Source organism: Pelodiscus sinensis, chromosome 1 (genome assembly GCF_052426305.1).
Source record: "Pelodiscus sinensis isolate ZL-2025 chromosome 1, ASM5242630v1, whole genome shotgun sequence".
Taxonomy (NCBI): domain Eukaryota; kingdom Metazoa; phylum Chordata; order Testudines; family Trionychidae; genus Pelodiscus; species Pelodiscus sinensis.
Window position 1 is genome coordinate 251,921,535 of NC_143052.1, and position 24,136 is coordinate 251,945,670.

The 24,136-nt window shown below is 47.9% G+C and overlaps 1 protein-coding gene across 1 annotated transcript in view; it reads left to right on the top strand.

Moving 5' to 3' along the window:
• The first annotated feature begins 1,298 nt into the window (after positions 1–1,298).
• NALCN (sodium leak channel, non-selective) overlaps positions 1,299–24,136 on the top strand; it is a 366,003-nt gene continuing 343,165 nt past the window's right edge. The window contains exons 1-3 of the mRNA XM_075918747.2: positions 1,299–1,608; positions 18,776–18,922; positions 20,315–20,497. Coding sequence (XP_075774862.1) covers positions 18,815–18,922; positions 20,315–20,497 — 291 coding nt within the window. The 5' untranslated portion in view covers positions 1,299–1,608; positions 18,776–18,814. The remainder of the gene's footprint in view (positions 1,609–18,775; positions 18,923–20,314; positions 20,498–24,136) is intronic.

Genomic DNA, 24,136 nt, shown 5'->3' on the forward strand with positions numbered 1-24,136 from the left:
ATACTGAAAAGCATAATCCCAATTATACATGTAAAATGATAGTGTCTAAATTCGTGGACACGGAGGCTGGACAGAACGGAGAAGAGGAAGTGACCCAGGACTGAGCGGTGGATCCAGGAGGTCACTCGAGGGTTGGTGAATTACGGTTTGCCCCACCAACCAGGCAGGGAAGCGTGTCCCTATCCTTAGGGTCCTGGGTCAGGACCTGGAGCGAGGGCAGGCCCAGGTCTCCCTCCCCTCTGTCCATCGTTTAGGCAAACAAAGTCTGACCTGGGCGAGCGCTGGGTGGTCCTCAACGTAAGGAACGCTAGCAGCTTGAGACTCGAAGGGACTAAGAGACGTCCTAGATGGGGACCCCGGGAAGGGAGAAGGGTGGCCCAGAAGCAAGGTGCGACCGGAATGGCCGCCTCTTCCCAATGATGACGTCCGGCATTCTGAGGGGAAGCGCGGACTGTGACAGGAACCATTAAGAAAGGGATAGATAAGACAGAAAATATCTTTTTGCCTCTTTATAAATCATGGTACACCCACGCCTTGAATATGAAAGATGCCTGCTGGTGGAATGTCTCAGGAAGCAGGTGGGAGAGTGACAGGAGGAGATGGCTAGGCTGAGGAGCTCCTGTGTCCATGAAGAATTCCTTGAGAGTATTCATGTGGAGACAGCCAAGCCTGAGCAAGCTCTCCAGCTATAGAGAACTGCGGGCACAACACCAAGGGAGGAGGAGATGGCTCTACGCAGTGCCAATTAGGCCTCAACTGGATGAATGTGTTCAGTTCAGTACCATACATGTTAGCAAATCATGAGTTAGTAACCAAAATCATGAGATGTGCTTAGAAAAACTAGTGTTTAAAAACAAATAATTTTGAACATTGAGGTAACATTTAGGACACATTTTCGAACTTTTCTCCCCAACCATGACAGCTAGACACTTAAACAAACAAGCAATGCCTCCCAGTTTTCACCTAGTCACATGCTCCTCTGTAAGATGAGGGTTCAATAAAACGGTGAGAACTAGTAATATTGTCTGTGTATAGAGATACACCATGTGTACGCATAGATAGTGTGTATTTTTACATACATTTACCATTGTTTATATTGAGTATGGGTTCTGCATGTATGCATGTCACTCTCCTTGTGTGTGTGTGTCCGCATATTTGTCTGTTTCAACACATTTGTATCTGCCACATTGTGCATCTGCGTTGTGTGTGCACTTGTTTCTAGGTACGGATCTGTGCATTCGTGCATAATCATTTGTGTGCGTGTCTGTGGAACACGCCCGGGCTTGTACTGTGTGTATCTGCACGGTGTGCGTGTGTGCGTCCGCATTGCCCCTGTGCCTGTGGAGGCACAGCTGTTGCTGCGAGACTGAAGGCTGTAGTCTCGGCGAGGAAAGAACCTGCTAGCACAGACCGCCCTTATCTATCAACTGCAGAGGGAGGCTGCCGCCGCCGCCGCCGCCTCCTCCCAGTGTCACGTCTTCTCCACTCAGCCCCCAGCATCAGCACCGACGCGGCAGGGAGGACCACCTAGAACCCCCCTAGCACATCCCAAACTCGAGGGGGCAGGCACCAATACTCCCAAGCCCGCCATGAAGGGCGATGCAGGCGGTAGGTTGGTGGCATCGGGACCTGATTTCTGCGCTGTGTTCTCATCCCCGGTTCCTCCCTCCCCGCCTCGCTCTACCGCGGGGCTGGCGGGGTCGGCGTGGCTGACGCGCCCCGCTCCGCTCACGGGGCTTGAGCCAGGGGCCGGGCTCTGGGGGAGGCGAGGCTGCTGGAGGGCGGATGGATGGTGGCGGCGGCAGGAGGCCAGGCCGTGGTGCGGATGCGCAGGGACCGGATCTCACCTGGGCAGCGGCGCCTTCCCCCGGAGCTGCCGGGCGAGGGGAGCAGGGACTGGGGAGGCGAGACACCCCCCTCCCTTCCAGCCGCTGGGCATCCCCCCTTCCAGCTGCGGGAGCCGGGGGAGGGAGGGGGCGCTGGAAGCGCGGGGCAGGCCCTAGGGGGACAGTCGGGGGGGCAGGCCCTAGGGGCCGGGAGGGAGCCGGAGGGCCCCGCCAGGTGGAGATGCGCTGCTGGCCAGTTCCCCTGGGCGAGGCGCCTGCTCCGAGCCACCATACGTTTCCACGGCAAATGGCAGCGCCCAGGCTTGCCAGTCACCTGCCTTTTGTCAGCATAGTCCTTGTTACCAGATGTACCTTGCCCAGGGCTGCTCCCCTCAGGCCTCTCTCCTGCGCCTGTGGAGATTAGACTGTGGCCTGCAGCTTGGTGTGACCCAGAGGTACAGACAGGGGGTGTGTGTGTGTTGGGGGGTGAGCTCACTGGGCTAGACGGGCCCTTCTTACATCATTGTCCAGAAGAGAAAAATACCAGATTTTTAATCCTGTGGCCAAACCTCCACCAATATTCAGCTTTGTGGTTTTTTTTTTTTTTTTTTTTTTTTTAAATCCAAGTGCTGGGCCAAGAAGGCGCTTGCTTTGCTAGTCAGGAAATGCACTTGGGGATGGAGTGTGAATTCTGCCCTACCTGTGGGACAAGTCATGTGGGCACTTCACCTAGTTAGCACAAAATGGAGCAGATGGCTACAGCTGTTCTCCTAGAGAGCAGCTCTCAGGACTGCTGAGCCTGATATTTAATGCTCTGTTTCTGGGCTGCCAGTGTCTAGAGAAGGACATACTCCATTTTTGTTCTAGTCACTGGAGGGGCATATCAGTTTGGAATGACATACTCCCTGCTTTCAACAGTGGAATGCCCACTGGTGCTGAAGGGGTATGTGCAGAAGAATCATGGGTATACTATGGCCTTTGCATAGGAACTATAATTTTAGTTTTTATTTAGTATTTGTTCAGTGCCCGTGTTGGGGCACTTACCAAGAAAATATTTCCAATGAGAAAATATTGACTAATGCTAATTTACTGCCCTTTGTTTCTCTGCCTAAGTCTTAATCCTCTCTTCGCTGTTTATTTCCCTTTTCATTTCCTTCCCTACAGCTACTTTCAATTCTGATCTATGCCCACAATGATAACAAAATGCAATAATAAGTAGTCAGTCCTGTGGCACACTAGAGAGACTAACAAGGTACCACAGCACTATTCTTTGTTTTTAGTTACACTAATAAGGCTACCCCTCTAAAACATGAAGTAGTTAATACTGTATTGTCATTGCTGAGTCAATTCGAAAGCCCAGTAAGATGTTACTCCTGACAGACCAGCCTATGATGCCAGTGTGCATTGCCCACTTGTTGAATTTTCAGAGAAGCACCTTTGTGCTTTCTGCCATGCTGCCCCTCATGCCTAGCTGGAGCTCCCTGCAAACACCTGAACTGTCACTGCATTCATTTCCTTCAGATCTCTTTACCACCATTGCTACACAAAACTTGACAAGGATTAGATTACTAGTATGTTTAGACCACTGTCTGCTATGCTGACCAGTGTTGTCTCGTTGTTTCCTTATATTCTTCCATCGGTATCCATCTGTTTTCTATTGCCTTATAGAACATAAGGGAAAGACTAGAACATAAGAACGGCCATACTGGGTCAGACCAACGGTCCATCCAGTCCAGTGTCCTGTCTGCCGACAGTGGCCAATACCAGATACCCAGAGGGGGGGAACACAACAGGTAATCCTCTCGTGATCCCTCCCCTGTCACCTTCCTCCAGAGAAACAGAGGATAGGTATTCACTAGATTAACCAGTTAAACCTTAATTCTCCAGTACATAGTAACTGCACTTTCCATATGATTTTATTTTGTAAGTTACTGTGATGCTGAGCCAGTGAGGGGCTGGTTGATCTGAAAGCAACACTTAATTACATATTAGGAGAGTATTAAAATGGAATGTAGGGCCAGTCCTTGCAGATAGTTATCAAAATCATGTTAAGTTGACTATACTTTAATTCAGGGGTTGGCAATAATTTTTTCTCGGGGTCAACTTCAAAAATTATTGAAGTAGCCCTGGGCCATTCTGGAATGTGTGGGGTGTAAATGGGAAGGGGCGGGGTCTAAACTGGAAGGGGTGGGGCTACCCCACTCCCAGTCCATAATTGGTCTGAGGGTGGGGGAGTCCCTTTGCCCCCCCTTCCCAGTAGGTACCCATACCCTGCTTGGCACGCTCCCCTACCCCCAGGCCAGTCAGGGCCTGGGGCGGGGGAGTGCGGGAAGCCTCCTCCCACCCTGCAAGGAGTTTTGGCACTTTGAAGTACTGTGGTCTCCTCACAGGGCTGGGGCAGGGCAAAGGATGCTTCATGCAGCTCCCCCGCCCCCAGGCCCTGATTGGCCTGGGGACGGGGGAGCACGTGAAGCCTCCTCCACTCTCCTCCTCCCTCCCGCAAGCAGGGTGGAGCACTTCAAAGGTCCATGTGTTCCTGGCAGGGCAGGAAGCAAGTAGCGCGGAGGCAGAGTGGAGAAGGTTTAGGGCGCTTCCTGGCCCGCAGGCTCTAATTGGCCTGGGGGTCGGGGATCAGCAAGGCCTCCATGGGCCGGATCTACCCACTTGGGGGGGCCGAATCTGGCCTGCGGAGGCCCTTTTGCCCACCCCTGCTTTAATTGTAAGCTCTTTGGAGTAATGACCATCTTTTTGTCCTGTCTGTACAGCATCTAGCACAATGAGATCCTTATCCCTGACTGAGATCTTAGATTCTACAGTGATACCAATAAATAACAATGATAACCACTGTATTGTTTATATTCATTTCATAATTGGAAGGGTTTCTTTGCAACCAAAAATTTACTTTTAAAAGGAGTGTTTGGAGTCTTTACAATCTGAATATCATACAGGCCACATGAATATGTTAGGCCAGATCCATCCCAGAGGCTTTGTTTGGTGCTTCATCTTTGTTTCAGTCTGAGGAATAGCTCCATAAAATTCAGATTGTAATATAAAATATGTGAGTTTGAGTCACAACCTCTGGTTGCTACAGACCCCAGCAGTGGTCTGTTTTGATCTGACATAGGTTCTGGAGATTGCAGGTACTAACTTGTAATGCTTTGTATTGAACTCAGTGGTATTCAAATCCATCTTGATGTAAATTCTGGGACCTGAAGTCTGTGTGCCCTGTACTTCCACAGTAGTTTCAAGCTACACTGTAAGCTGGGTTGGTCACCTTGTGTTTTCTGTCTATACGCTGATCTATCCCTGCCTTAGCAAGGGGTGTGCTTCTAGTATTTGTGGGATAACAATGTCTAAAAATACAGTTAATAATAAAATAATAATAATTCCTAGGGGGCTGCAACAACCTCTCCGCTCCATCCCTGTTCTGCCCCACCCCCACTCCACCTTTTCCTCTAAGGCCCTGACCCTGCCTGCTCCATCCCTCCCCATCAGCCTTCTACCACGTCCCCCAAACTTCCTCCCTGGGGGTATGTCTACACTATGAAGTTAATTCGAACTAACGGACGTAAGTTCGAATTAACTTTCATAGGCGCTACACTAGCGCTCCTCTAGTTCGAATTTAATTAGTTAGTTCGAATTAGCGCTGTAGTGTAGACATACCCTCCGCCTCCACTTTTATATTTTTCTTCTCTAGAAATTCCTCCCAAGTCCTTACAAAAAAGTATGGTGTTCATTCCTAGGCAATGAGTCTAATTTATTGTCTTCCCGAATATTGAGTGGTAGAGCTAAAATGGTAATAGGATAATAAGGCTTATGATTACAACCTTTGGTACAGTAGAATATCAGAGTTACGAACACTTGGAGGAATGGAGGTTGTTCATGTCTCTGAACAAAATGTTATCGTAGTTTTTTCAAAGTTTTACAACTGAATGTTGACTTAACACAGCTTTGAAACTTTACCATGCAGAAGAAAAATGCTGCTTTCCTTTTATTTTTATTAGTTTACAGTTGACACAGCACTGTTTTATTTATTTATTTATTTATTTAGTTAGTTAGTTAGTTAGTTAGTTAGTAAGTTTTTGCTGCTGCTTCACTGATTACTTCTGATTCCAAATGAGGATGTGGTTGACTGGTCTGTTTGTAACTGTGAGATTCTACTGTACTATTTTTCCTTTAACCATAATAATGTATTTTAGAAGTCACATTTATTTACCAAAAAAAAAAAAAAAAATCACCTCTTCACCACCAACACTTACCTCAGAATCTTAAAAGGTTCCTGATTTTGCTTTCAAAATTTTGATTAGTGTTTGTTCCCTTAGAAATCTACAAGTGCACTGATAGAAAGTGGTGTGGAGTAGGATAATGATTTCTTTTAAACATCATTAATATATAATAATGTAATAATTATAAAAGAAAATAATTACTATTTATTTTATTTTTAAGATGTATTGCAATTTAAATAACAAAAAGATGTGTGAACCAGGCTCTAAATGCCCTAACACATAATTAGTAGCACAAGAAAATCCTACCAGCATTAAAATAATAATTCAAACAGGCACTCAGCCAGCCAACCGCCTACAAAAATGCTCCTTTCCTCCCCTTCCTCGTTCTGGGAAGCACATCCGGAGGCCTTTCCAAAAGCCCTCTGGAAAAATGTCTTTTGCAAAATGCCCACAATTGTTTTGTCTAAGGGAAGGTGGTAAGCTCTAACATTGTGCACTCTTACTAAGGGCTTGAACAATCCTAACCCATTGAGAAGATACCATAGACATTCAAGTACCAAAGTCTGGCTACTGGTCTACTTACAGATTCAAGATTTTTATGTACTTTGGAGAATTATATTAGCAGAGGAATTCCTCCCCAAATCGGAGAATGGTGGGTTTGATTCTTGCTTTTTGGCCCATGAGTCCTGAAGTTCTGCTAGAAGGCACAAGATGTCACCAACTATTCTTTGCAGCTGGTAGGTAGCCAAATGATCTGCTACCTTTGTGATATTTCCTTTATTATGAAAGAGGAGAGGAAAGTAAATGTTGTCTTGTTGGGAGACAGGACCATGTCTGTTTTTTGTACTAAACTGTACAAGCCTATTGCACTTAACAATATGTTGTGTTCAAAAGTAAATGAGAAAAGATAAGGTGTTTATTAGCCTTTGATTCAGATGGAAGAAAACAGAATAGTTGTCAATAAAGTATTCCATGAAATTATTTAAACAAACCCACCCTTTTTTCTTCAAAACTAGCTGTCAGCTGGTTTCATCTTCACAGTGGTATATTTCTCTTATTAGTAAATCATGGTTTACATGATTTTACATAGTTAATAGAACACATGGAACTAGCATAAATAAACTGTACAGTTATTGGTATTACTGGCAGTGTGAGGTGATGTGGTGTTCTTTGGATATTTTCCTCCTCTAGCAGATTAGAGGTACTTTAAGGAGAGTAAATTTTATAGCACTGTCAGCTAAAAATCAGAATCATGTTGAATGTTTTGCCTGATTTTTAACTCTCAATATAAGTCATGCAGAATTAAAATAAAACAAAAAGGAAAAGTTCTATTTATCAATGATCGTCTACACTACACCTTGTTCTTGTTACAGAAATTGCTAGAACAAAATTAAAGATATATGAAAGCTAATATTAAATTATATAAGACATAGGTTAAGAAAATACATAAGTGTACATCTGGGTGTAGTGCTTGGATTATCCACAAGTACAAAAGGTTTATTTAAAAGTCATAATATACATATAGGTACAGGTTGAACCTCTCTTAACTGGGACTCTCTGGTCCGGCAACATCCATCGTCCAGCAGGACCAGGGATGTCCCAGGACCAGAGAGTCCCGGTGGAGAGCTGGTGGCTGGGAGCCCTGCAGCGAGGCTGGAGCCCAGCAGCAGAACTGCCCAGCGAGATTGGGAGGCAGCGGGGCCTCCTGGCAGCACAAGCAGGAGCCTGGAAGCCCTGCAATTGCCCAGTGACTCAGCTGCCCAGTGGGACTAGAAGGCATCGTGGCTGCCCTGCAGAACTGGGAGCCTGACCACGGGGTTGCGTGGCAGCAGGACCAGGAAAGAGACTGGTAGCCCCGCTGCCACCTGCAGAGCTGCCCAGTGAGTCTGGGGGGCAGCAGGGCTGCCAACAAAGGCAGAAGCCCAAGTGGGGCTTGTTGCCTGGGGGCGCAGCTGGTCCCCAGCAGGAGAGCTGCCCGCGGGATCGGGAGTCCAGCAGTGGGGCTGTGCGTGCGGCAGTGGGGTCAGGAGCCCTGCGCGCAGAGGGGATGGCAGTAGGGGGAATACAGCTAGATGGTTGGCAGCAAGGCAGTGGCTGGTGGGGGCTAGTGACAGGGAGTGGCAGAAATGACCTTCCCTGGTCCAGCAAAATCCCTCCTCCAGGACTGGTCAGGTCCCCAGAGTGCTGGACCAAGGAGATCCAACTTGTACTACATGTTTTGCAAACTCTCCTTTTCAGGTATGAAGCAAGTACAGTAAAACTCCAGTTGTCCAGCATCCAGTGGTCCGGCACTCCTGATAGTCCGGCACCAACTGGAACCTGGAAGTGCTCCAGCCAGCTGGACAATTGGAGCTGCTCCTCGCTGCTTCCCCAAGTCTACTGCTGCCGCTGCTGAAACTGACCAGTGGCGGACTTGGGGAAGAGGCATAGAGCAGAGCAGCTGGGGTGCTGCCCGGTTGGTCCCGCAGCACCGCCGCTCAGCCCCCTGCTCAGCACCCAGCAGCACCCCAGCTGTTCTGCTTTGCGCCACTGCCACTGCTGAAACTGACGAGTGGTGGACTTGGGGGAGCTGCGGAGCAGAGCAGCTGGGCTGCTGCCGGGCGCCGAGCAGGGGGGTGAGGGGCGGTGCTGCGGGACCAACCGGGCAGCACCTCAGCTGCTCTGACCACTATTTCCCCAAATCTGCCGCTTGTCAGTTTCAGCAGCGGCGGACGTGGTGAAGCTGTGGGGCAGAGCAGCTGGGGTGCTGCCGGGTTGGTCCCGCAGCACCGCTCAGGTGAGGGGCGGTGCTGCAGGACCAACCTGACAGCACCCCAGCTGCTCTGCCCCGCCGCTTCCCCAAGTTGCCGCTGCCACTGGCAGCCCCAGCAGGCCTGTCGCCGGCGGCTGTGCAGGGCTTTCCCCGCCAGCCACCCTCCCCAGACCCTTCATAGCCCCCCTTCCGTAGTACCTCCTAATACTCTGGTATATCCAATAATCCGGCACTCCCTATGTCCCAAAGGTGCTGGATTATCGGAAGTTTACTGTAACTCCATTTCAGTGCACTTTGTAAATTGGTATAATGGTGATTAATCAAGCCTATTGTCTTTAACTTTTTACACCAAGATTGCATTAGGATCATCTTGCTGTGATTTTAAATTGCTTTGAACATGTCTGTTGGGTCACGGATAGTGAATGAACTAAAGGCTGAGCGAACAGAACTCGTGGTATGTCTACACTAGCTACCCTAGTTCTAACTAGAGTGGCTAATGTAGGCATTCGAACTTGCAAATGAATCCCGGGATTTAAATATCCCAGGCTTCATTTGCATGTTCCCGGGCGCTGCCATTTTTAAATGCCTGGTAGTTCAAACTACCTGCCCATGGCTACACGCGGCACGGGCAAGGAAGAGTAACGGTAGTTCGAATTAGTAGCTTTAATTCGAACTACTTAGCCTGTACCGCGTGTAGCCGCGGGCAGGTAGTTCAAACTACCGGGCATTTAAAAATGGCAGCGCCTGGGAACATACAAATGAAGCCCAGGATATTTAAATCCTGGGCTTCATTTGCAAGTTCGAATGCCTACATTAGCCACCCTAGTTCAAACTAGGGTGGCTAATGTAGACTTACCCTCATAGGGCTCGTCTACACTGGCCCCTTTTCCGGAAGGGGCATGTAAATTTCACCAGTCGTCGTAGGGAAATCCGCGGGGGATTTAAATATCCCCCGCGGCATTCAAATAAAAATGTCCGCCGCTTTTTTCCGGCTTTTTTAAAAGCCAGAAAAGAGCGTCTACACTGGCCCCGATCCTCCGGAAAAAGCACCCTTTTCCGGAGGCTCTTATTCCTACTTTGAAGTAGGAATAAGAGCCTCCGGAAAAGGGTGCTTTTTCCGGAGGATCGGGGCCAGTGTAGACGCTCTTTTCCGGCTTTTTTAAAAGCCGGAAAAAAGCGGCGGACATTTTTATTTGAATGCCGCGGGGGATATTTAAATCCCCCGCGCATTTCCCTACTACGACTGGTGAAATTTACATGCCCCTTCCGGAAAAGGGGCCAGTGTAGACGTAGCCATAGACTCCTTGTCTAAGCAGTATTCTTTCATTTTGTATCTTTGCTTCTAAAAATAAAGTGACAAAGCCAAAGACATTTAAAATTAAAAGCAAAAATGAAAGAGCACATGCCTACGTGAGAGGCAGTAGCAGTCTGCATAAGTGCTGTGAATTTTGATTGTTGGTGTTACTCTAAAAAGAAAAAAACAAAGCAATGTGAATTGAACACACACAACATTTCTAAAACCTTTACAGACAGAAATATTTGCTGGGGACTGGATTAAGTCTTCCATGTTAATTTCACTATGTAACCAAAGAAACATCTGATTGTGTGTTAGAATCTACCTGTCTCCCTAGGCTGTGAAGTATGCCAGAAGGAGATGCTGTCATGGCTCCTTCCCCATTCTGGCACAATAAATGCAGGAGTGGGGGCCAGTGAAAGTATCCTGAACCTTATCTACCAGGCTTTGGTATAAAACTTCCCCCCAAAATCTTAACAACCTAGATTTTGGGGATAAAATCCTGCTGCCACCACCCAAGTACTGATAATTTCACTCCTCATTCCACGAGGAGTACAGCTAGTTCGGATTAGAAGCCTAATCCGAACTAGCTACTCCGTGCCGCGTGTAGCCGCGCTGCACGGGGTTCGAACTAGCCGGGATTTAAAAATGGCGGCGCCCGGCTTATGCAAATGAAGCGCGGGAAATTCAAATCCCGGGCTTCATTTGCAAGTGCGGTATGCATACATTACCCTCCTAGTTCGAATTAGCGGGGTAGTGTAGACATACCCTGTGTCTCTCCTCATAGATCATATGCTCCAGCCCCCTAATCATTTTGGTTGCCCTCCGCTGGACCCTTTCCAATGTGTCCACATCCTTTTTGTAGTGGGGGGCCCAGAACTTGACACAATAAGGTGCGACAGGGCCAGCCAGACTGGAGAGCCCCCAGCCCATGATGTGGTGCAGTGGGCCTGGCCAGGCTGGAGCATCTCCCCTGCTGTGTCAGGCAGTGGGCTGCTCCAGCCTGGCCAGGTCACCAGATAACCATTTAACTACTGACATCCTTATTTTACAGTATAAGCCAGGGGTCAGCAACCTTTTCAAACCAAAGAGCCAAACTACATCAAAATTCAGAACAAGTGGTCAACAAGAGTCCAGTATATTAGAATATCCATTTGCATGACTGAAAATACACAACTTAATATGATTGATAATTGACATGATGATTAATGATAGCATGAATGAAACATTGTACTCACAGACTTTAATGGGACTTCTGCTTCTGGGGTGCAGTTTGTGGATGTGGGGGTGCAGGAGTCAGAGTTGGCTAGGATGAGGTGCTCAGGGCAGGGGGCTGGTGTGCGTGGGAAATGTAGGAGGCAGTGCAGGGCATTAGGGATGGGAAGTAGACTATGGGGGGGGGATGAGCCCCTGGGGCTGGATCACCTTACCTGGCTGGTGTTGGGCTGCTGCACCCCGGCAGCAGTAGTTGGATGAGGGGCCGGCCAGGAACACCACAGCCAGATTGTGGCCTTCCCTCCTACCTGTGATTCAGCAGGAGGGGGGCTGCCTCTGCCAGCCCTTCCTGTGTCCAGATGGGAGCCAGACTGTGGGGCCTGTTCCATGATCAGGGCCATGGACAGGATTTTATGGCCAGATGGGAGCTGGGTACTTTTATTTTCTTGTGTGAGTTTATCAAACTTCATTTTAAATAAAGTAAAATATTATGTCCAACACAAAAGGTTTCAGCATTATCTTGATGAATGGCAGGGCTGGGGAACGTTTTTTGGCTCAGGGGCCACTGACCCACAGAAAAATCAATCGGTGACCAAACAAGTGAGAAGCAAAAAAAACCAGCCCCTCTAAAAACCCCTGCTCCTCAATGATGTGGCCCCCAACTGAGGCACCTCACTCCTCTGGCACTCCAGCCCCATGGGGAGGAGGGGCAGGGAGGACTGAGGTTCAAGGCCTCAGTCCAGATTAACTTCGTTGGGGTTCCAGGAACAGTCGATTTTTGGGCCCCCCAGGCTCTGGGGTGAGGCCAAAAATGAGGTGTCCAGTGTGTGGGACAGAGCTGCCAGTGAGTGAGATGAGGATGGGGATGCAGGATCTGGTGGGAGGTAGGGTGCAGAAGCAGGCTGGGGGTAAATGTCTGGCCAGTGGGTAAGGGGCAGGAGCAGGGGGCAGGTGGGTGTCTGGACAGGGAGAGGGGGACAGGAGCAGGCTGGGGCTGCAGGGTTTCCATGTGGGAGTGTGGGGGTACAGGGTCTAGGCAGCACTTACCCGCTTTTGTGCCTTGCACTGCTCTCAGGCTTCCTTTCCCAAGCATGGCTTCTTGCTGCTCCATTGGCTGGATTTTGGCCAATGGAGCAGCGGGAAAAGCTCCCGTGATGGTGGTGGGGGGAAATCAAGGGGGCTGAGCTTGAGCTGCGAGCCATATTTGACTCCTAAGTGAGCCATATTTGGCTTGTGAGCCATAGATTGTTGACCCGTGGGAAAATCATTTCTAAAGACACTATGATGCTCTTTCAGTTACCTGTGCTACAGGTAACTGAAGATCCTGTGCTACATGTAACTGAGATTCTGCGGTGCCACATGACATCAAAACCTGGCAAGACAGCTTCTAGGTTTGAGGAATTCCCTATTGCAATTTGGTGTATTTTAAATATAGGGAGCTAGGAAATAATTGTGAAATAATTGTGCAAGATCAGGAAGGATGGAAAGAAAGCATGAAAAAGAGGGCATGTAATGAGAAGAAGGAAAAAAGAGAAATAAGCAATTAGAGGAAATGAAAGTGCACATATATAGTTGTCTATATTTGCACTAAAAGAATAGTCATTCTGAATAATTTTCTTTTTGTAGTAAACTTAAACACACTAAGGGTATGTCTACACTACAGCGCTAATTCGAACTAACGCATCTAGAACTAAAAACTAGTTCGAATTAGCGTTTTGCTAATTCGAACTAGCGCGTCCACACTGATTGGACGCAGGGGCGCATTTAAGGGCGGCTGAAACCAGTTCCGGCAGGGCATCAGGTCAGTAGTTGCGTTGTGTGGCTGCTGTCTGAGGCTATCTGAGGCTCGTGCTTAAAGGGACCCCATTGGACAGCCGGTTCTCAGTTTTTCCGCTTGCTTGCCAACCTCGCCGAGGGACAGCAAAGCGTTGGTCTCTGTGCCCGTCTGTGTTGGTGCTTCCCTTCGGGGACACCGCCGCAGGTAGCAACATGGAGCCAGAGCTCGCCCTGCACTTTCTGGTGCAGTTTATGGACTTGCTGCTGCAAGCCTGCCAGCAATGGCTGGAGGCTGCCTGGTTCTACCTGGTGCACGTTAGCCCCCTGCCTCTCCACCTGGCCACTCTGGGGGCCATGGAGCAGCTGCGGTGGCGCCCAGGCACCGGCGTGCCCCGCCACAACTGGCGTCTGGACACCAGAAGCGACTGGTGGGACCGCATTGTCCTGGAGCGCTGGGGAGACCAACAGTGGACCCAGAACTTCAGGATGAAGAGGGACACCTTCCTGGAGCTCTGTGAGTGGCTCGCCCCTGCTCTGCGCAGAAGGGACACTCGCATGAGGCCCGCCATCCCCCTCCAGAAGCGGGTGGCCATCGCCCTCTGGAAGCTCTCCACGCTGGACAGCTACCGATCCATCGGGAACCAGTTCGGCGTGGGGAGATCCACCGTTGGAGCGGTGCTCATGCAGGTACGGCACTCGCCAGCCACTGGGCCGGGGGCGAGGGGGGGCTGCAAGAAGGAGATGGGCCGCCCCAGGGAAAACAGGGGGTCGGGGGAGGAGGAGGAGGCAAAAGTGCCCCGCACCAGAGGGGCCGGTCTCTCCCGGCCATGCTACACGCCGCCCGGGGGGGTTGCTTCTGGGAGTGGGGCGCGGGGCACTGCCAGGGCATGAGCACTCCCAGCCACCCGGGCGCTCCACTGATTCGCGCTTTGCTGTGTCTCTCTGCAGGTGGTCAAGGCCATCAACCGGGTGCTGCTCCGCAGGGTGGTCCGCTTTGCCGACCCGGACGCCATCATCCAGGGGTTCAGTGCCCTCGGCTTCCCCAACTGTGGGGGGGCCATCAGCGGTACGCACATCCCCATCCGTGCCCCGGCACACCAGGCCTTCCAGTACGTGAACCGCAAGGGGTACTTCTCCATCCTCCTGCAGGCCGTGTGTGACCACCGGGGACAGTTCACGGACATTAATGTGGGCTGGTCCGGCAAGGCACACGACGCCAGGGTGTACCGGAACTCCTCCGTGTGCCAGAGGCTGCACGCCAGGACCTTCTTCCCTGACCACCACATCAGTGTCGGGGACATGGACATGCCCATCTGCCTGGTGCGGGATGCGTCCTACCCACTACAGCCCTGGCTCATGAAGCCCTACATGGGGCACCTCAACCCCTCCCGCCAGGCCTTCAATGCGAGGCTGACCAGGGCCTGCATCATCATTGAGGAGGCCTTCGGGTGACTGAAAGCCCGATTTAGGTGCCTCCTCACCCGCCTTGACCTCGCTGAGCACAACATCCCTCCCATGGTGGCAGAATGTTGTGTGATGCACAATATGTGCAAGAGGAAGGGGGAGGCTTTCCTGCCAGCCTGGATGGCTGAGGCTGACCGAATGGCTGGCCAGTACGCTCAGCCCCGCACCGCGGCCATCCGGGAAGCCCAGCAGGGGGCCGTCCGGATCCGGGAAGCCCTGCGGGAGAGCTTCCAGGTGGAGGAGGAGGACTGAACTCTCCCTGCATGCCCCACTGGGGCCTTCTTCCACCCTCCCCCTCTTCGCCTTTTCCCTCCCTAGCGTCCCTTCCTAATGTCAAATAAAGACACCTGTTTTGGCAAAAAAACCTTCTCTTTATTTTACATAACTGGGGTGGGGGGAGGGAGGAATGAGGGTGGGAGAGGGGAGGGGGAAACCTGGGAGGGGGGAGTTGGAAGGGGGTGGAAGGGGAGGAAGGGAAGGGAAAGCTCAGGCTTGGGGGTCCGGCTGGCTCTCCCGTCTCGCAACACTGTGGGTGCGGGGACCTCAGGGGGGAGCGGGTGTGGAGGGTGGGGCAGGAGGGACGGGGGGTGCGGAGGAAGCAGGAGAGGAAGCAGGGGCAGCAGAGGGAGCAGGGGCAGCAGGGGTGGGAGTAGGAGTGAGAGCTGCGGCAGCCGCAGGAGCAGGAGGAGGAAGGAACCGGTCCACCAGGGTCTGGAGGTGGCCTCTGAGGCCACGGCCCTGCTCCTCCAGCGCATCAACACTCCACTGGCGCAGCCGAAGGTCCTCCCGGACCCAGTGCTCCTGGTTGCGGAGCAGCTGCTCCATGAACCGGAGGTGCCCCTCCTGGTTTCTGGCACGCCTGCTGGCCTGGGCGCGGGTGGCTGTTGCAGGCAGGGTGGTGCGCCCTGCAGTCCCAGGTGCTGCGGCTGTGGTGAAACAAGAGCAGCAGTCAGTTCTCCCTGGGGACAAAGTTGGTGAAACCCAGCCCCCCTCTGCAAGGCCAAGGCCCCTGCATGACACCCAGCTGCTGCTCCATGGTGGGCAAGGCCCAGGCGCACAGACCCTGGGATCCCTTTCCCCCCCACTCCCCCGTACACATAAGGGGAGCATGATGGTACTCACAGGTGGAGGCCTCCCCCACCTCGGACGACACAGGAGATGTTGTCTGTGGGGTTCCTTGGGGGTCCTGGGTCCTGGGTAGGCTCCTGGCAGGCTCCTGGCTCGCGGCGTCCTCCGGCTCCTCCTCCTCGGTGTCCAGGACTGGTCCCTCTGCCCCGGGGTCGATGACCACCCGGGGGGCATGGACGGCGTGAGCCCCCAGGCTGCGGTCCAGGGCGTGAAAGTGGGGGCAGGCCTCCAGGTCAGCCCCTGGCAGGCAGGCCTGGGAGTAGGACTGCCACAGGTCCTTTATTTTGCAGCGGACCTGCTCCTGGGTCCGCTGGTTTCCTCTGGCGGCCAGGCTGTCAGCCATGCAGCCGTAGACAGCCACATTCCTGTGGCTAGTGCGGAGATCATGGACATTGGAGGCTTCCCCCCAAACTTCGATGAGGTCCACGATCTCCACACTAGACCAAGCGGGCGTCTGCCTCTTGCGGCCCCGGGCAGGCTCCTGGGAGCCGCCAGGCTCGTCCCGGGAAGAGGGGGAGGGCTGGGTGACATCGAGTGGCTGGCTCATCTTGTGGCAGGTGCAGGGTCTGCTAGCTGGGTGCTGGCAGGCTTGCAACTGGCACAAACTGTGTAGCCAGCCCGTGGCCCTTTAAGGGCTCCGGGGCTGGGAGTGGGGCAGACAAGTTTCCCTGGTGTTGGCCAGAGTGGCCACCAGGGCAAGCTGGGAAGGGTTAGCCTCCCACTAGTTCGAATTAAGTGGCTACACAGCCCTTAATTCGAACTAGCTAATTCGAACTAGGCGTTAGTCCTCGTAGAATGAGGTTTACCTAGTTCGAATTAAGCGCTCCGCTAGTTCGAATTAAGTTCAAACTAGTGGAGCGCTAGTGTAGCACCTATCAAAGTTAATTCGAACTAACGTCTGTTAGTTCGAATTAACTTTGTAGTGTAGACATACCCTAAGTGTTTAAGGTTATAATATTTTTTAGTGATAGGTTCTGTCAGCCTCATCCATGCCAATGATATCCATTAAACGTAAATAGGGTTGGCAGAAATTAGCTATTAATGCTTGTCTTTATATTAAGCTTATTTGATAAACAATATTTGGATGGAGTAATTATCTGCTTGGTGAAGTGTCTGTATGATTCCACACATGCAGAGGGGCTTGGAACCAACCTGAGATTGCTAGATTTCACTGGCGGGTTCACTAGATTGCTAGATTTCACAGTGTTCATTACCATTCTGTATGGTGCCCAGATTGTATGTTGTAACATAGGGACATTCTGTACAAACCACATGTCCTGGTTCAGTATAGGCATGTAAGCTAAAGCTTATCATGTAGTCAAGTCAACTACCCGTATTCTCCCTCCCCTTTGCTGCCTCTATATCAGAAGAAGCAATGGCTGGTGGGGGGCAGGATCCAGAGCTGGGGGGGAGCCAGCTTAAAAGCCAGTTTCCCCCCCTTCACTGTCTCTGCGGTGGGAGTGAGGGCAGGGAAGGCAGCCCTGGGATGTGGGGGCTCTCAGTAGGAAGTTGGGACCCCCCATGGACAGGGGCTGGATATAGGGGACCATGGACAGGGGCAGCTTTGCAGGCAGCAGCCCCTATCTCTGGGGGTCCCAGTGGGGAGCTGGAACCCTCAGTGGACAGGGGCTGCTCTTGGCTGGGCAAGCAGCCCTTCTCAGTCCTGGCGTGCACCCGGACCAAACCCCGCTGTGGCTGTGGAATTTAAAAGGCAGTAGGAGCCAGGCAGCCTGCCTCTGCCTCCAGCCCCCCAGCTCCTACTGCGTTTTAAATTGCAGAGCCATAGTGGGATTTGGTCCCCGACCCAGTGTGAGCAGGGACTGAGCGGGGCTGCCTGGCTCCTACTGCCTTTTAAATTCCAGAGGCGCAGCAGGGTTAGGTCCCACCGTGAGGCGGTGCTGAGTGGGGCTGCCTTCCCCTATCAAGTAATCAAGTAGTTGATCAAAATTCTATTGACTATTCGATTACTAAAATAACCTCAATTTAACATCCCTAGTTCAGGATTGCAAAGTCCAGCTTCTGGATATATCCAGGAGGGATTGTGTTTTGCAAGACACATTTCATTTTCTTGACTTCCCTCTCCAGGTTAGACTCTCCCTTGCAATGGGGCAGCTAGTGACCCTCTTTGTTCTCATCCAGGACAGTGGGCCACAGTGTAATGGTTTTCAAAGTTGGATCACTGGCATGCCCAGGTATGCCGCTTTGTTTATCTATGAGATAAAAAAGCCAGTGGGAACTGTGAGGTTTTGTGGCTATGGACACTTAGATAAACAAAATGTTGTAGGCCTGCTAGCTGCTTACTCAGGCGAGTCTGTAACCCAACTTTGAAAACCACTGCTGTAGTGTATGTGGAAAGGTCAGGGCTATGAATCAGCCTCTTTTTCCCTGCTTTTCAACCCATTTAACATGTTTTACATTCCTGAGGTGTTCAAAGGAGCCAGTCTCTGGGCTCTTTTAGGCAGGAGGCTTCTAATTTGTCCCTAAACTGGTACAAGGGGGAGACTCGTCCATGATGCCCACATCTGTCAATACACGTAGATAAAAATGAATTGTGTGACTGGCTACTGGTGAGTAGAAAATTCTGTATGCAAAAAGAAAGGTTAAACAAATACCAATGATAGATGCAATAATAATAGTAATAAGGCTCCTTTTATAAGCCCAAAAAGGAATGGGAACATCTGTCTCAGTCGATTAACTTCCCTTTTCTAGCCTATTGCTCATAGGGCTTGATCTTCCTGCCCCAGTGAAGTTAACGGGAGTGTTGGCATTAACTTAAATAAGTCAGATCAACCCCATCATGACTTTGGTTTGAGCCTATGTATGGAATGCTATTCTTCCTTTCACTTGAGGGCAAGCCTCGTAATTCTGTTTCTCCTCTTATTATAAGTTGATAATTTTTAAAATTATGATAGTTGCTTATTTCTGTGTAAAACCTTCTGAAGTGATTCTCTTTCAGTGCTTTATATAGATACCCTGTTGATCAGCAAGTACAAGAGCAGCCCAGCCTAGTGACACAGGTTTTCTGGTTACGAAGGTGTTCAAACAGGGTCTTTAGAATGGGTCGTATAATAAATTTGTTTCTTTTCTTTCCAAGGGGGCTTCACTGTTATAGATAGCCAAAGTTAACTTCAGGATGCTCAAACGGAAACAAAGCTCACGCGTGGAAGCCCAGCCAGTTACAGACTTTGGCCCTGATGAATCTTTGTCAGACAATGCAGATATCCTATGGATTAACAAACCAGTAAGTTGATTTCACACTAGCAACCAATTACAAATGAAATATGACATTTTGTAATTACAGTTTTCATGAAACTTGAGAAAGATACTGAAACAAGTAGATTTTAGTCAGAAGTAGTGAATTGGTTACAGCTGCATATCAATCAGGTAATATATCTAATTTTTATACAATAATGTTTCCATCAATTATTGGAAAGTCTTGAGGATGGTGAAACAATCATTGTCAAGTAATTTGCTGGATTTTTTTAAAAATCTCTCCTCCCTGCACACCTTTTAGCTAGCTTTGATCGTCAGCATTGAGTGATTAAAATTGCAAGCCAAGTTTATAAAAGTGTTGATCTCTCAGATCCTGGTTCACTTTCTTTGTTGATGTAAGAATGGTGTTTAGGTCAGTCATTTTAATCCGCTTGAAAAACTGTCCCCATATCCTTGGACCAATTAATGTCCGGCACACGTAGGAAGATGACATAGAAACTGAAGTAGCTCCAGCATGGTGAAAGGTTATTTCCTGTAGGTTAGAACTGATTTTTTAGTGGTATAGATAGTGTTAAGAAAGTGTCATTATTTTTTCCTGCAAATACTGTAGCTTGAAAATAACTGTTATAAGTATAAATTATAACTTACTTGACAGCGCCCACTATTCTTCAGAATTCTGAAACATACTTATTTTTATTGTTAATTTCAATTATGCTTGTCTCAGGACTTAAGGAGCATGCTTATTTCAGAAGCAGAAATATAAATAATCTGAAATAAATTAATATGTACCATAGATGTTCTTTTCATGGTAAAACAAAATGAAAAACTATGTAGCACTTTAAAGACTAACAAGATGGTTTAATAGGTGGTGACCATCTTATTAGTCTTTAAAGTGCTACATAGTTTTTCCTTTTGTTTTAGCAAGATCAGACTAACACAGCTACCTCTCTATTACTTTTCATGGTAGACAACTGTCATCTCATTTGCATTATGGATGCTAGACCCTTTCAAATGTGCTTCAGTGTTTTAGCACTGAAATCATTCACAAGAGAATTTGCATGCATTTAGTACGCCTACTAATTTTAGTAGAATTTCGCCATTGGCTGTTGAAACAAAGTCAAAGATTAATTACATAAATATAAGATGTAATATTATTGACATACATTCCTAAATTCGCAGAGGTTGAAACAGTGCTCAGTCCACTACTTTACATTACCCCTAATGAGCCAAATTGCTTGTTGTATGTTGTTTCTTAACTAGAATCTGAAATGCCTGTTTTTTGAGGGGGAAAAGATCATAAGAATCTGGACCAGGATATTTGAAAAATCTTATATGAAATGATGTCAAGATGAATTATAGACATCTAATACTTATACTATTTTGTAAGATCAAAACTAAGTTCTAACCCTTCATTTTTCAGTGGGTCCACTCCTTGCTACGCATCTGTGCCATCATCAGTGTTATCTCTGTTTGTATGAACACCCCAAAGACTTTTGAGCATTATCCTCCTCTTCAATATTTGACATTTGCTCTAGATACTCTATTGATGTTTCTCTACACTGCAGAGATGATAGCAAAAATGCATATCCGTGGGATAGTCAAGGTGAGCTTTCAAAAAAAATTGTTTACAAAGAGAAATATATTTGAATTTGTTCTGATATTTTAACTATTTGGAAAAACTTTTCCACTTCAAATCTTTTCTATATGAAAGTTTTCAATTGTATGGAATAGCATGTCATATAAAAAATGCAGTAGATTAATATGCAGGTCTATTGTATATTTAATCTTTGAAAAAGAAATTATGCTGATACCCATATTCAGTATTTCCCATTGGCAAGTTTTATTGGATGAACTGAGTGATTGTTTGTACTTCCAATAATGTAAAAAGAAATTATTATTTTAAGGGAGATATAATATGAAAATATTTAGAGTCAAATCATGTTTTACCTTCATTAGTCAGTTGTTTGATTAAAATAAGATGAATCTCTCACATGGTAATTTTTACGAAAGCTAAGTGAAAGGTGTTATATTTCTCCATTGATTTTTATTTTTTTCTTATCAACATCTTTATGTAAAAATACTTTTACTATTGAGCAGCTTTGTTAATGATTCTGGGATAGTCTAATTGTGCCTGCCTACATAGTTATTTATGGCACTAGAAAACATAAATCAGCAAAGATCTCCATTAACGTAAGAGATATTCATCCCTTTGTAGCATCTTTTCTCTGATGTTATTACAGCTTTCTGTTTCAATACACAAAAGCAGCTGCTTTTGCGGAAAAACTTACCAGTCTAGACACAGCCTTTCTGTTTAATTTTGAGAATGAAAAGTATCAAATCTATAGATAGAAATTTTGAGCTGTAAGGGACCTTGAGAGGTAATCTAGTCCAGCTCCCTGTGCTGAGACAGGACCGGTTATATCTAGACTATCCCTGATAGGTGTTTGTCCAGCCTCTTCTTTAAAACCTTTGATGATGTGTATTCCACAATCCTTCCTTAGAAGCGTACTCCAGTGCTTAGCTATTCTTATAAAGATTTTCTAAATATCTAATCTAAATCTCTCTTAATGCAGACTGAACCCATTACTACTTGTTCTGCCATCAGTGGGTATGGAGAACAATTGATCACAGTCCTCTTTAGAACAGCTTCTGAGAGGTATCTGAGTTAGTTGGTAACTTCAGATGAAGAAGTGGGCTGTGCCCACGAAAGCTCATGATACCATATACATGTTTTGTTAGTCTCTTAGGTGCTGCAAGACCATTCGTTGTTTTTTAAGTTTCTCTTTATAACAGTTCTTAATAAGTCTGTTACCAGTTCCTCCCTTAGTCTTCTTTTCTCAAGACTAAACCAGCCCATTTTAAAATCTCTCCTCATAGGTCATGTTTTCTAAGTATTGTCTCTTTGTTGTTGCTTTCCTATAGAGTCTCTTCAATTTGTCTACAGTTACCTCTGTGTCTTAGGTATAATGCTCACCATGATGGTGGAAGGGCATAACAAATGGGGTTTCACAGGGATCAGTTTTGGGACCGATTCTGTTCAATATCTTCTTAAATGGTTTAGTTATTGACATAGAGAAAGAGATCATTCTGGAATGCATTAACAGGAGTGTTGTGAGCAAGACACAAGAAGTAATTTTTCTACTCTACACTGATTAGGCCTCAACTGCAGAATTGTGTCCAATTCTGGAAACCACATTTCAGGAAAGATGGAGAAATTGGAGAAGGCCCAAAGAAGAGCAACAACAACGATTAAATGTCTAGAAAACATGAGCTATGAGGGAAGGCTGAAATAATTAGGTTTGTTTAATTAAAAAAGAGACGACTAAGAGGGGACATGATAGGGAACCCTTAGACCCAGGGGCCAGATGTAGTCCCTGGATTGCCTAGATCCGGCCTGTAGGGTCAGGACTCTTCCTCCCCCCAGCACTGGGAAGCCCACGCTGGCCTCCCAGGCCCTACTGCCTCCCACCTGACTGATTTTTCTGTGGATCAGCGGCCCTGTCCCAAAAATGGTTCCCCACCCCTGTGATAGTGTTTGTCAAGTACATATAAGTTGGTTATATGGAGGAGGGAGAAGAATTGCCCTCTTCAACCTGAGCGGTTAGACAGAGGTGGGGCACAGGTGCACTGGCCCCACACAATTCAGCAGGGTTAGGGTTATGGAATGGTGAATTGCGGCCACTGGTAGCTGTGGGGCTCCATGCCTATGGACGTTCAGGTAAAGAAAGCGTCTGACAGCTCAGCAGCCACTAACCCTGACGAAACCGCTTGCGGCCAGTGCATCAGAGTTTTCCTTCCCCATCCTGTCCTCATAGGTTAAAGAGTCTTCCGCTATAACCCTCAGAGCCCTTTTTGCTTTAGTCCTTCCTAAGCATTTATTCCCCATTTTGTTTGTGTGTAACTGATTGCTCCTTATTAAGTGGAGTACTTTGCATTAGTTCTTACTGAAGTTCATCCCATTTACTTCAGATCATTTCTCCAGTTTCTCCAGATCATTTTGAATGTTAATCCTATCCTCCAAAGCATTCTCCTAGCTTGGTATTGTTCAGAAATTTTATGTGTGTGCTCTCTATGCCATTATCTAGATCACTGATGAAGACATTGAACAGAATCAGACCCAGAACTAATCCCGGTGGATATGTCCTTTTATCTTGACTGTGAACCACTGATAACTACTCTGTGGGAATTGTTTTCCAACTATTTATACACTCACATTATAGGTTGTATTTCTCTAGTTTGTTTATGAGAAGATCATGTGAGACAGTATTAAAAGCCTCGTTATAATCAAGATATACCACATCTCCTGCTTCCCCTCTTCCACAAAGCTTGTTATCCTGTCAGAGAAAGCTATTAGGTTGAGTTTGACATGATTTGCTCTTGATCAATCCATGCTGATTGTTATTTATTGCCTTATTGTCTTCTAGGTGTTTGCATATTGATTCCTAAATTATTTACTCCATTATCTTTCCTGGCACAGAAGTTAAGATGTAGTTTCCTACTTATCCATATTTTCCATTTTATAAATTGGAAAAAGGCAACTCTAATGGCAGTCTGCTGGAAACTCACATATTCTTCCATGACTTTTCAATCTTAACCACCAATGGCTCTGATATCTCTTCAGTCAGCTTACTGAGTAATCTAATATGTATTTCATCATTTCATCAGGCCTGCTGACTTGAAGACATCTAACTTGATCATGAAATCATAGCGTTTATGATTCTAAGGAATGGTAAAAGGCAGAACAGAAAAATAGAGACAATGGATTTCAGGAAAGCAGATTTTAGTAAACTGAGAGAGCTGGCAGGTAAGGTCCCAAGGAAAGCAAGACTTAGAGGAAAAAAAGAGAGTTGGCAGTTTTTCAAAGGGACATTATTAAGGGCCCAAAAGCAAACTATTCCACTGCGTAGGAAAGATAGAAAGTATGGCAGGAGCTCTCAACCAGGAGATCTTACATGATCTAAAAATCCAAAAGGAGTCAGATCAAAAGTGGAAACTATGTCAAATTACAAAGGATGAATATAAGCAAACAACACTAATATACACTAGTTTTGGGAAAATTTGGCTCCTTACTAATTTTATGTTGATTATATTTTACCTGACTGTGAGGGGTTCAGGGTGCGATCACCCCCTCTCAGCCCGAGAGGGGGGGGGGGTCTGCGGACCCTCTTCTCCTCTCTTGGTCCCTCATTGTACCCCGGGTTCCTGCTATGGGGCCCACGTTTTTGGGTGCGATCACCCCTCC